At 40.8% G+C, this 14,013-nt stretch overlaps 1 protein-coding gene across 19 annotated transcripts in view; it reads right to left on the bottom strand.

The window, feature by feature from the left end:
• Window positions 1–14,013, bottom strand: part of ptprdb (protein tyrosine phosphatase receptor type Db) — a 143,127-nt gene that overhangs the window by 45,660 nt on the left and 83,454 nt on the right. For all 19 annotated transcript variants that reach the window (XM_025058776.1, XM_025058777.1, XM_025058779.1 and 16 more), the window contains 3 exons: window positions 12,049–12,198; window positions 3,575–3,720; window positions 1,610–1,751 (listed from right to left, as the gene is read on the bottom strand). In XM_025058776.1, the coding sequence (XP_024914544.1) occupies window positions 1,610–1,751; window positions 3,575–3,720; window positions 12,049–12,133 (373 nt within the window). In that variant the 5' untranslated portion in view covers window positions 12,134–12,198. The remainder of the gene's footprint in view (window positions 1–1,609; window positions 1,752–3,574; window positions 3,721–12,048; window positions 12,199–14,013) is intronic.

Genomic DNA, 14,013 nt, shown 5'->3' with positions numbered 1-14,013 from the left:
GGAGACAATGAGTGAGAAACAGAGAGCGCTGGCAATCCCCACGAGTATATACTGTAAAGGCAAGCGATGTGATTATCCACACTCGAGCAGCTTCACTCACTAAGACACTCTTCAGATTCAAACTACCGGTACATAATGTTCTCCTAATGGACTCCACTAACACTAACATCACTATCTGCAATAATGGACTCTGCCAAACACTAATACAACCGTCTGCTGCCATGCAGCCCAGCTTTCACTTGTACATTTAAATACAAATCTACTACTGAAAAGTACAGCCTTAGGGGCAAGTTTTGAGTAAAACTTCAAATCTCATCAATTACGAATCGTAAAAAGAAACAGGAATCGTTTCTGAAATACACATTTTCTCATATAAAGTCTATATTTTGGGGACTTAACATAATGTCAGCGAAAGAATCACAATGTTTGTAAAGATAATGTCTTTAGACTCATAGATAACTGGCTACGTCATGTTTTATCCAATTACGATATATGCCTAACTCTACTGTAATTCACCTTATTGGCTCCACAGCCAATCAGAGTGTTTGTTACATTCCATAATCATTTCCTGCCTGCAGGAACAATTTTATTTAGTTTTTCTTTTTTTCTGAGTATAATTAACAATTACAAATGAACCCTGACACAAACTGAAACATATGAATGACTACACACAAACAAGTAAGAAAAATGTGTTCGAGCTGATGCAACCATGTTGGGTTAGGAAGTTTATTTAAGAAGTGCTATTGATTAATAGACTGGTATTAAACTGCTGCAGCAAGTGCATGTGATGTATGTGGAGATATATTATGGTTGTATGTATGTACAGCTCAAGTCATTACCTATTAATGGAACAGTCAGGGATGGTTTATAGGCACAGCTGGAGTTGATGATTAATACAGAATGTACACTTCCAAACGCCCTGACATCTCCCTTTGAATACTGTACATGTCTGTGTTTATGAATAATTAAAAATAAGAAAAGCTTAATTGTCTGTTCATGTGGAATTTCAACTGGCGTCAAGGGCTTCAATTATAACAAAAACCATAGAAAACGTTAGCATTTAGCATCATAAAGGACACAGTCCAGCTGGTTGACATCAGACACACAGTTTCCATGTGGCTGGTTGGTCTATACATGCGGGCTAGACGTGTGTGTGTGTGTATGTGTGTGCCATGTTGATTAAGCAGTTAAGTGAAGACTAAAGGATCATTTATACATGTTTCAGTTAGAGTGTGAGGGTCAGATTACACCAGCAGTGCTTACACTATTTTGGCTTGGGAGGTGATATTCAAACAATCAGGCTAAAGTAATCTATTAGATTAAAAATGTTTTATATATATTTACTAATATAAACCCAACCTACTTCAGAGTACTGATGGAATACATGTATCTCTATGGCCCGATATCATTCAATCCTTATAATATATGGTTACTACTACATGCTATTACATTACATTTATTGTTTAATTTTTATTTTAATAGTTCATGATCTGGCAGACCGTAATCTAGTTGCACCTCAGTTACAATATTTCAGGTATTTATTTAGAGCAGTGAAAACCCTTGTTTGACAGCTCTACAGAGAGAACTGCTGGTGGTACGGTGCACTGACCTCTCAGTACTGTTAGTTTGGTGGTGGCCGTGATCTCTCCGGCAGAGTTGGAGGCATGACATTCATAAATAGCCTCATCTCTGGGGGTCCTCAGTGGCTGGATCCTCAGGACAGAGCCAGATCCATCGTCAAACTCTATTACCTAGTAGACAGAGAAATAAATAAATAAATAAATAAATAAATAAATATATATATATATATATATATATATATATATATATATCTTCATATACAGTATGTATGTGTATGAGCAGAAGTAGTCGCAGGCTAATCCTTGGCCGCAAGGCATCCACAGCGTTTCCACAGCATCAGATCAATCACCATAAACATTGCATTCAAATTAAGACAGTAGACTACAAGCAGTGCTCCAACTAGAAAGTGAAAAATGTCTCCAGCTCGTTTTATGCCAATGAGGACGTGTGGATGTGTACTTTCAAAAGCCCAAAGTAAATCACAGATGGCGCTGCATAAAATTCATGGATTCTGTGAAATCTGGATACTGAATTGTAAAAGGCTAAAATCCAATAAAAAGACAACCCCGGAGTGTCTCCTGAGAGACAGCAGCGACAAATATACAGTAGCTCGATGGGGGTTTATATATAGGAGAGATTAAAAATAAATCATCTCTCCAAGTGATATAATCACAAACAGGAAAACACCTAGACGAACTTCAACCTGGGAAGAAAGTCGACTTATTAAAGTGGAAAAGCCCCCCTGAGCTCAGGGCTACACTGACTGGGTGGAGGAGAAACTGGTTCAACATCTCCATCTAAGAGTGACTGGTGAAGTGAGGTGAAGAAATAAATCAAAGGTCAGAGCCTCTAGGAAACTAATAAGTCTGGTCATATCAGAATCTCATATACTGTGGCCCAAGGCGTCATCTGACATATGAAGAAGTCAGAGTCAATAGCTTTTTACACTGTTGTATAACCTTTGGAGTACGAACCAACAGCACTTGTAACTGGTGTTATAGGTTTTTTTTTTTTATTTCCATAAAATGTCTGTCGATGAAAGAACAACTGAAAATGACCTCATTATTGAAACGTCACCTTTCATCAGACTGTAAGGGTGTGTGTTTAGACAGGGTGTGGCTGACCCACAAATGTGTCACACATTATTGTGACTGAATTTTTTTTAACTGTCTTACATGTGAAACAACTGGCCTTGTGTCAACAAAAGTCGGCACACGGGCTGAATCTGGCCCTGGCCTTGTGTCAACAAAAGTCGGCACATGGGCTGAATCTGACCCACCGAACCGCGCAATCTGGCCTACGACTAAAAACCAAAATTGTGAGGATTAAATAGAAAATATTGCGTGGTCCCTAATTTTACAGCATATATAAATAAAATAATATAAAAGCTCAAATTTTAATTTTTTATATATAATTTTATATAATTATTATTATAGGAAAATGTAACACTCACTAGTTTTCCTGTTCTGCCACTGTTACCTGCACAGTGAGTCCAGCCTGTTTGCATGGTGCCCTATCATAATGAACTGCCCACAAAATTGATCCCACAGACGCCAACTCAGCGACCCTTCACAGAGTGCTTTCCAGTCAAGAGGCATCGCTCAGCCAACGTAAGTAACTCCTATGTGATCCATATAAAGCATTTTTCATCATATAACCCTGTAACTCCAGCACCATAGGAGACGGACAGAGTTCTCCTCCTTCTTCTCTTTGAAAACACACACACACACACGACAGTAGGCTGTATCACTTTGCTTTTGCCATTTGGGGTGAGCAATTAGCTGGCAACTAAACTTCACTAAAGCAACACATAAATGCTGTAAACCCTTCGACAAGTCACTGGCTGTATGTTATAAATAATGGACACTGAAACATGAGCTGGGACAGGGTTTAGGAAACACTGATTCTTTACATGAACTTCTCCTGCTGTCTTATCGTATTAGCTTAATCCAAACACACATCTAGTTCAAGGTGCATTTATTTGGCGTCATACCTCGAATCTCTGGTTGCTGACTTTTTTTCCCTTTTTATTCCAGACAATCTTGGGCTGTGGGTCTCCTGTGGCTTGGCACACAAATGAAGCCACGCCCCCCTGGACTCCTATTTGGTCTTCTGGGGTTCTTGAGAATCTGGGGGGTGCTGAAAGAAAAATAGGACATTTTGAGTTGTACATTTTCACATATATATATAGCCTGCTGTTATGTACCTTTCTCTTTAGTTTAAAAATGTTGCTTCATCTGGATTAATCAAGATTAATTATGATCACAATTAATCATGATTAGTCCAAAATAATTACGATCAACCCAGTTGTCATGTTGTGTGACCAATCTTAGACCAATCTTGCCAAGATTTGGTGAACAGTGGATGAATTCTTTGAATAGTGTGATGATTTTTTTTTCAGAATAGTTACATCTATTTTCCTATCCTTTATTCGTTCAATCCTTTAAACTTCCTCATAAACTGCTTGTGCAACAAGCTGAGAAACGACACGTTCTTAGCCAGTAGTCCTCTGGGAAACATTTGTTGGTGATTATGTGTCTATTAAACTGACAAATCCTTGGTATTCTCAGTGATTTGTGATATTTTATGATTGCAAGGTAAAATGAAAATAATGCCTCGAAATGTAAAATTGCACTTAAAAGCAAATAAAAATGCCACACAAGTTTTATTATATGAGAATATATATTTTGTGAGACGTGTTCAAGGTTATTTCCAAAAGGACCTGAATCAAAAGTGGCTGCAGCAAAAATTCAAAGAAAACCTGAAAAAATTATTTTCAGGCTTTTTCAGTGGTCAAGAACCAAAGACAGTTCATCAAAGGGGTGTGAAACAACTATACACGGTGTGGGGACATATACTGTATGTTCATGATCTGCAGTTTCGTTCTGTCAGTGTCACTGCCACCACAGAAGCTTAATATTTCTGTACCGTAAAGGATTTATAAAGACTTACTCTTCACATGACCACTAAAACCCTTGCTCCAGGGGCATCAACAATATCATAACCACAACATAACCGCCGTTACATTGTGACATCATGACGGAGCGGTTCTGCACATCCGTCATGGCACGTCACAGTGAGCTTACCTAATGTCATTCCAGCCAAACCAGAAAATCCCTACTTAAAGACTCACTGCCATCCACCCTGACAAAGGGAGAGAAATTGCTTTTCACTGTTCAAATGAACGAAGGGAGGGAGATGGAGAGAGAGCGAGAGAGAGAGAAAAGTTAAGCTTTTTAGAGCAGGCGAGCAGAACAGAGGGGAGGCTGCAGGAGTGAGGGCAGAAGAACAGACACGAGTGCATGAGCGAGAGAGATAAAAATGATTGAGAGACAGATGGAGAGGAGCACGGGTGACGTAGAAGGGAATCGTCAATGACATAAATGAGGGGAGCAGAGGGAAGAGGAGGGAGGGGAAAAGAAAGAAAGAGAGACAGGGAGACAGAGAGAACTGACTGACGCGGTCCTGATGTTCCGTCAGATCCGTAACAGTCTGATTGTTTCTAGTCTTGTCTCTAGTCATGGAAGAGTCTGTGCAACACAATCCAAATACACTGGACACTTCAACATATCAGTACATGGTAAAGGAAATATAGACAAATACTCTGATGCGATGTTCACTCTGTGTGGGGGAGTAGAAATTGTATTCTCTGTAGTAAATCAGTAGTGATGGCAAAACTACAGGGATAATTTGAGAAGACATTTAACATGTCAAAAAGGATCGGAGCTCTTTTAAAACCATGGAATAACCCTTTAAATAGCAACAGTTACAGGTTCTATTTGTCTGAAACAATGTATCAATTAGAATAAAAGGCTTTGTTGGACTGATTATTACAAAATTATTTAAATATCCAATGTGTTAAAATGGAACCAATAATAATAATAATAATTGCTGCAATACTGCCTTACATTAACAGATATACAGAGAGCAACAATAACTGTAAGTTGGAATAAAGACCTCACCAATTTGAGGAGAAAATATATTTAAGATTTTTTTTCTATTTTTAAGCGATAATACAATTAGAAATTGAATCTGCAAAGTACATTTCAAATTTTCTTTCAGTAGTTGTACTGATCGTGGGTGGATTAAATTCATGAGGGTGCATTTATACAGGGTACTCTTTAACACGAATAAATTAATAATAATAATAAAAAAATATATATCCAACATAGAAAATATAACTAAAGAGAGAGAGAGAATCCCTTTTTAATCCTTCTGCTAATCTCCGCCCCTCAAAACTAATGGAAAGTGCAGAGACAGTAGTCATACGGCGAAGGAAAATGCTTCAACTGTTTTATTTTTTGTATCTGATTTCTTTCCGTATTTGACGACCTGCTGTTCGATGTCTCAGACGTCTCACTATCCCTGGTTTTTACCCCCTTATCTCGCTGCCCTACGCTTCTCTCTTGGTCCAGCACTTTCTCCCCCGCATCCAGAGCTGCACGCTTCCTCCTTCATCCTCCGTCTTGTTTCACTCTCCCCATTCCCTCCCTTCATCTCTTGGGTGTTATATAAGTCTTCCTGTCACATTGACTGACTTAATGAGGAGTGGGGGGGGGGGTGGGCGGCTGCTGCTGCAACCTTGCACTCCACGGTTATCTTATTCTGTTTTGTTTCTCCCGTCACCTCTTCATATCGTCTTTCGATTTGCTTACTTTTTCTTAATTGCTTTAACCCCCCCCCTCCCTCTGACTGCTTACTCTTTTGTGTCTTGTTCAGGGTCTGTTGATTCTACCAAGCCTTGACATGTAGGTCCGGGCATGAATTTGTGCTCAGGATGGAACAGGGTTCCCCCAGGTTTGTTCTTTTATAGATATTATATTAACAATTATGAGAGATCAGTAGGAAGTTGATAACAGAACGTAGGCAGAGTGGAGAACCTGACAGCACACGGAACACCAGGTGCTCGAGGACAACTTCTTACATCACCCACATCTTCCTCTAATAAATGACCTGAGATGACGATCAGAGGGGAAACTTAACTGCTTCACAAAGGAGGATTTAGATGGAATTAGAAGCAGACAATCATTCCACTGGTTTGTGTGTGTGTGTGTTCAGTGGACAGAAGTTGGCCTACATAAAGGTCGACATACAGTGGGGTCTGAGCTCCATAACAGATGGCACAGATTAAAAAGTCAACTCCCTTCTAAGGAGGGTCGATGCTGCAGGAAACTGCACCAGATTAAGTTTCCCTGAAGATGTTTTACTTCAGTGTCATCCTCGGGGGGTTTTCACTTCTGACAGACTGCTGGAAAACTCCTGGTATTCAGGCCCTGTGGGCTGATCACCTGTGCAAAATGATGAAGTTCTTTAACACCACGACCTTGTTTGAGTTTGTTAGTTTTTTCCTGTCAGAAATCAAATAAGTCGTTTGACTTTAGGGCACAGCCCAAGAGTTGGGCTGCAGGGTTTAAACGGGTTCAGGATTTTATAAAATTCAAGACCACATACTGGTTTGTTGACAGATAGCACCTAAAGTCAACAACAACAACAACAACAAAAAAGGAGATATTTGGAATGAAACAACAGAATATTCAAAGTAACCTGGTTATTTTTTAATGAAACTCATAATAAATTTACCATGAAAAAAACAAACAAAAATCATCTCAGCCATTAAGCATTTAGGTCTAAAATCCCAGATACACTCTGCGGACCACCTGCCAAACCCTTGTGTACCACTTCTCGTCTTCTCACCCCTTATTGGGAAAGACTGCCTTAAGTGAAAGCTAAGCAAATCCTCTGCTCACACCGTCTCAGAAGTGTCACAGCGTTAGCTGAATTCAATACACCGTCTCAGAAGTGTCACAGCGTTAGCTGAATTCAATATGAGATTCATATCACTGTGTATTCTCTTCACACATAATGCATTTGGAAACGTGTGGACTACGAGCTTTTGGAGCGTATTTACACTCAACCATTTAAACTGCCTCTGAAAAGCTGAAAACAGATGTTCATTGATGATCTCCGCCTGCTCAAACCTCTCATGAAACGACCAATCCAGAGTGTGGTGTAGCTGTGGGAGGATAGCTGATAACTTCCTAAATGAGAACTGAGTCAGGGCTGTTGAAAAGGTTTAGGCGTGAAGCCAACTTAGAGTACCGAGCCAAGGCCTTGACAGTCACCCTCAAGACGTGGTGGGCAGCTGGCCACGGCCATAACTTAAAACACATTAACATCAAACCGGCACATTAAGGGCAAATTATCAGCTGCTAGCTTCCCTGCTGGAAGTCAAATTGGATTGCTGCGGCCAATAAACACAGAGAGAGAGTTAGTCGTCTTCCTCTGGAGTGCAAAGAGGTGATAATTGGAAAACATTTGGCAGAATAGAAAATTCAATTATTGGCTTAATGCCATAAACTTTGACTAAACAGCTACGTAAAGATATGTGACAACACGGTGAAACTGGCAATCTGACAACTGCCCCCATGTAGGGTGTAATATAACTCATTTTAAAGCTGCAATCGACTCTTAGAAAAAGTGGTAGTTGGCTCATGCCTATTGGATAATGCACTGATGCTATATCATGTAATTAATTGCATTGCTCTACCCGTAGTAATGCATGTTCAATTAGTGTGCCACTTACACACAGTAGTTGCCCCGGGGTGTGACTAATGGGGAGTTAACGGGGCTAACTTGTTAGAAACACATTAAGAGTGTTTAATCAAACAGAGGTCTTTTTTTATACACAGATCATTAGAACCACTAGCGATACCCACTGGGACACGCAACGCTACTGTCTCAGAGCTGGTGTCTGTAAAGATAATCACTGCTGGTCACAGATTGCTTACAGGCCAGTGGTCATCTTTGCAAGAGCTAATGTTATTCAAGATGCACTGTGGTGAAGCTGCTAAGCCAGCTACCACTGGTCAGATGTTATTGCTCATGGATGGCTACACCGATGTGCTAGCTGCTTAAAGCCGGGCACTGAGGAGATCCAGCAGCAGCAGCAGCTTTACTTCTTTACTCATCAACATGGAACGTCCTTTTAGTCTAATCCGTCTCACTCAGAGACCGATGTAAATGGATAATGATGGTGGACTTATGAAGGGACCACGGGGTCACTGTGTTACACACTGAAGTATATGGGACAAATCTGTTCCATTAGTCTGTGAACGAGGAGCACGGCTCCTTTTTTTTTTTAAAGGACTGATGTGAAAATGAAGATGAGCATGAATGTACCACTGTGTGAATGTGAATTAACTAATATGTTAATATGAAAATGTTGTATTTTAAATAGCTATTTGAATAAATAAATAGACATTATCTTACCATGTTAATGATAAAATTATCATCTTGTTCAAAGATTTTACAACAGAAAACTAAAACAAACCCACAGGCAACACTGGGGGGCAGTGATTGCTCCTCACCCCAAACGGTCAAGAGCAGATGTCGTCATTTTTATGTTTTATACTAAGGTTAAGGGTTAACCAATTAGGCATGACAATCACTCACAGACAAGGGACACAATCAAGACAAGAAGAGCACGATTCTGTCTCTTATTTTCAACTTAATCCCAGGGCCAGGAACCTTTGACCTTTAAGGGCTAGCCTCTTTAATTCCAATGAAAACTGTCAGAACCTTTTCCATCAGCTACGAAAGAGCCATGAACCTCGCACGAAACCCAATGCTTATCACAGTTTAATCTCATGTCAGCTCTGAGCCAGAGACAAGCCTGTATATGTAGCATCACTCCCACGATAACACAATGTTTACATTAATTATACGATCAAGTCAAAATAGACATGTTGCAGAGCATCTGCTGTTCTAAATTCTTTCTTTCTTGTAACAGAGAGCCTGACTTCATCTGTTTCCAGTAAATTTGTCGTGATTTAAGACATTTCTTTCAACACCTCAAACACTTGAAATCCGAACCCTAAATGAAGGTCTTCTCTCTGAGCAGCTGACTTTTGGCCCTTTGCTCTAGGGCTCCTAAAAACGCAAAAAATAGCTTGCTGTCGTTGTTGAAAATAACCTCATCACCTTTCCAATCAGAACCAGCCCGAAGGCCAAACTAGTCAAGGCAACGTGGCTGAATTGATGGGTAAATTACTCAACAGAGGACGCTTTGTGTTTGCTCTCAACATCAGCCTAACGCAGCAGGTATTTAGTGACTGACTCGACTTGTTGACTTTGACACCAAGCTTCCTGAGAAAAAAAACACAAAACCCAATGTACATCTTTTGCAACACATAAATGATGTGATACGTGCTGAATGTAAAGGGTTTCACGTTACAAAAAGCCACCCTAGGCAGAACTCTAAACCGCTGCTCTTCAGTTTGAAAATGTAGCTGCAACTCAGCAAAGTCTGGCCCGCTGCAGCCGCTAAAGAAGGAGCTGCTCTGTTACACACAGGAGGTGCATTTCAGCTATAATTTTTTTCAGATACATCCAAGCTGCAGAGGGAGAAGCAGGAAAGCTTGTTGTTTTCGAACAAACAAACCAGGGTCAGCAGAAAAAAACTCCTGTTGTTGCACAGTGTCCTGAATGATACACTAGTTGTATCTCGCTGGGTCCACACAGCAATGGCCTACTTTGTTACAGGATCATGGCATCACTCTTAATCCACCCGATAGATGGTCATAAGCACGCCATCCCTATGAGGAACAAAAATGATGGCAAGGATGGCGCTGGAGATTGAAGAGAGAGACAGAGAGTAAAAGAGCTGATAAAAAAATAAACACGCACAGCTCAGAAAACTGGGTGGACTGCTTGTATTGTTATACCAGCAGCTGTGAGCAGAACGAACATATGGTACAGTGTCATGCAACGTTGTGCAAAGATGCACGTGGGATACTGTTCTGTCTCAGTGCATCTCAGCAACATTACTTAAAACTGAAGGTGTATCCTTAAGTGGACGACGTTATTGAAGTTTAGACTAACTGAAGAAGAAACTTTTAATTTTCGCTACTTTCACTCTTTAGGGATGATCACACTGGACCATTATCTCTTCTCAGTCTAACCTATTTCAAGCTACCCAACCATAGCTATTCTTCTGGTATGTTCATTTCCTATCATATCCACCAGGGTCACTTTGATGAAAATTCTCTGCATCCTCTAATTAACCTACTCTTTTTTTAGAAAGCGTAACTGTTTACAAATCATACATCATAGCAGATCTCACTGCTAGGTTGTCACATTTCTTTTCCCTTATTCTGTCATCCTGAATTCTTACTATAACTCCACCAGGGTCACTTTGATGAAAATTCATTTAACATTTAACCACACATGGATGGATGGATGGATGGATGGATGGATGGATCCTGAACACCAAAGACCTGAAAGCCTTCATTTGAATTCTATGTATTTTTGTAGTTCCCAAAGATAATATTAAACAAAGCACTGCGTGTTGCACGCAACGATGTAAAATAGACTTCCAGCCCATTACTTCTGTTCCCTGGAAAATAACACACAATGAAAGGGCAGGATATACAGACAGAGGAAACAAACGGTTAATCCTTTCTGCTATAATCTCACTTGTATTGCTCTCCTTTCTCTCACGCCGGAAGTTTAACAGCATAATTATTTTGATGGATGACTGGGCTGCTACCAGTTGATCCAAAACCGAAATGCATTGTGGAATACTGGATGTTATCACGGAGGCGGGAAAAAAAGGAAAGACGAGCGGTAGACACTAAAAAGATCACATTTTTGTGAATGAGTTTGACGCAAGGGAAAAATGTGAGGCCCAGAGCAGTAGAGGAAGAGAAGGTGAATGAGTAGTCGGGGTGATGTTTGACAGAAGAAAGAGCAAGATTAAAAGAGTGAGGAAGGAGTGAGATCTGATGGATGGTTCATAGACTGAAAACATAGTCTGGACAGTCTAGAAAACATAGACTGTCCAAAAAGACAGGAAGCAGAGCTGGAAGTAGCAGTGGGAGATGCTGAGACTTTAATAGAGAGAGACCGGGATAGACAGTATTAAAGGATCACATTAGAAGAACAGAAAGTATAGATCAGTGGTTCTCAAACATTTTATACTCTGTAGCACCTGAGAAAACATTGAGCTCTCTGAGTACCACCATGATGACCAACATTCGTAATAACCTGCTCGTTCCACGCTCAACTTACAAGTGATCCCATGATTCCGTGCTGCCTGTGCTTACGTGCATTTCTGTATTTTGGTTTTAGACTTCCTCTTCCTCTGTCTCTTTTATCCTTCAGTGTGTCTAGTCAACCTGATAACAAGTGACAAGTAGCTAAAAGGATGAGGCCCTTGTGACAGTTGACGTGCACACAATTTGTAGAAATGTATCTCCTCTATATCTCTGCCAAATTCTGGGTTGGACACAAACAGCTGGCAGAATATCAACTTTCTATTGAATACACACGACATGAGGGAGGACGGGATTATGTGTTTCAGTCACTTGGTAGAAGCAGAGGCCGTATTAAAAATTATAGGAAGAATGAATATTTTTGAATATATGTTGACAATGTGTGTGTGAAGAAGCGAGGGTTTGAAAAACTCACTGTCAGCATCGGCAAGGACAAGGAGGCTAAGGAGCAGCAGGCTTGAACAGGCAGAATGCATCATGGGATACGTCGACACATGCATGCTGTATCCACCGTGAGCTTACTGCCTCACTGCACAACAGGATGACAGAAACAGGCCTTCAAAACCTGGGGAGACAGAGAGGACACAGGGTTATGGAAACAGTGGTTGTCAGCATCTGTCTGTAGGTCGAGTAAAAACAAAGAGATTTTCAGCTGTGATACAGTCAATATGTAAACTGCCTCTCTCTCTCTTTCTCTCTCCATAACACACCCACAAGCAAACATGCATATACACACACACACACACACACACACACACACCACCACCAAGGGTGTGAGTTCCCTCCAGGCCTAACACTTCACTTATGCAGCTGCATCTTCTCTTCGCGGTTCATTAGGACCTCACTGCCCGAGGTGTGTCGTGGTGCGTGTGGGTCTGTGTGTGCATATTTAAAAGTTTACAAAAGAGCTGATGATTTCTCACTAAGACCAAACATTAGGGAGAATAACAGGGCGACTTGACTCGAAAAGTTCACACCGTCCTGTAAAACATTAGAAACTATTCTCTATTCTGCGCAAAAATCTACAAAGATTGACAGAAATCCATCCTGGTTTTAGGTGGATGAAGAGGAGTGAATATAATTAAGACAGAATGAAGACCAATAACATGAAGGCAAGATATAAACCAAGAGGAATCAGTGTTCATTTTTCAGATACATAGAAAGAGGATGTGAGATGCAGAGCAGAGGGCGCCCTCACTGTCCAGATGATGATCTGCATCTTGTTCTTTAAGCATCATTTTGACCATGTACTACATGTCACTGCACATGTTGAAAGACTTCAGTCTGCACAGGAAGTAACTCTGACCCTTTTTTGATCAGTAGGTGAGGTACAGCCGGCTGTATTGATCCATTTGGCTGGGCTCCCTATTTTGGGGAACTGGCACAAGACAGGGTGTTTTCCACAGACCAGAGACTCTCCCTTTCTGGAGGCTAATGTTGAAGCTACAGTGAAGGCTGCTCACCTTGTTGCTCTGATCACTTCAGTACACAGTAATTAGTAATGAAATAAATGGAATAACTTATTTAAACGCTCTGTGAAACAACCCCATGACTACTGTTCCCAGGAAGCGTGGGAGTTTTGGTTATTGCTCAACACGGCTTAGTCCTGTCAGGGCTTTGATTTCCAGCCCCTACCATAAACCACTAAGCCACAGGCTGCCCCAGCTGAAATCTCTATGTCTATGTCATTAGCTCACTTCCTGCCTTTGACCTTCTGTACCAGTCCCTCAGGCCCTTTTCTTCTTTTACTTTCCACCATAGCTGTTATTAAACGGTTTCAGTTTTCACCTTTTAGCTTCATGATTCTTCAAATTTAAAATCTTCTCATTTCAAGTCTCATTTCCCTTTCTCTTTGTCCCAATGCCTTTATCAAAATTTGATTCCATCTCTTCATCTGTTCCTTAGTGCCATCAGAAGCATGTGGGGTTAGTGTCAAACGTCAGTCTGTGTCAGAAATCCAACAGCTCAAATTGTGGCATAAAATGAGACATGGCAGACAACGACTGCTGCTGCTGTTGTTCCCGCGCTGCCTGCTGCTTTTACTGCTGCTGCCGCTGCTGCTGCTGCTGTTGCTGCTGCTGCTGTCCCAAATCTGACTAGGCTGACTGAGAGATGATGTGAGGAAAATTAAATAAATGTCTTGTACCTCAAATATGTGAAATGTTTGTGGTACGTCGTGTACAGTGATGATAATTTCAACAGCCTGATCTGAATTATGTGCATACAAACTCTGTCTGTGTGCATACATTTGTGGTTTGTTGGGACAGAGTCAATGGCAGCAGCAGCGGCAGCAGCAGTGGCAGCAGCAGCAGTCTTAATCCTCTCCACTCCTGAACAAGCCATCTGATTAAAAAAAACATACATCAGCGGCTGGGGGTAG

The sequence above is a fragment of the Cynoglossus semilaevis genome, chromosome 9 (assembly GCF_000523025.1).
Source record: "Cynoglossus semilaevis isolate Cse_v1.0 chromosome 9, Cse_v1.0, whole genome shotgun sequence".
NCBI classification, from domain to species: domain Eukaryota; kingdom Metazoa; phylum Chordata; class Actinopteri; order Pleuronectiformes; family Cynoglossidae; genus Cynoglossus; species Cynoglossus semilaevis.
Note: the sequence above shows the minus strand (reverse complement) of the source record. Positions and strands in the feature narration are given on the sequence as shown.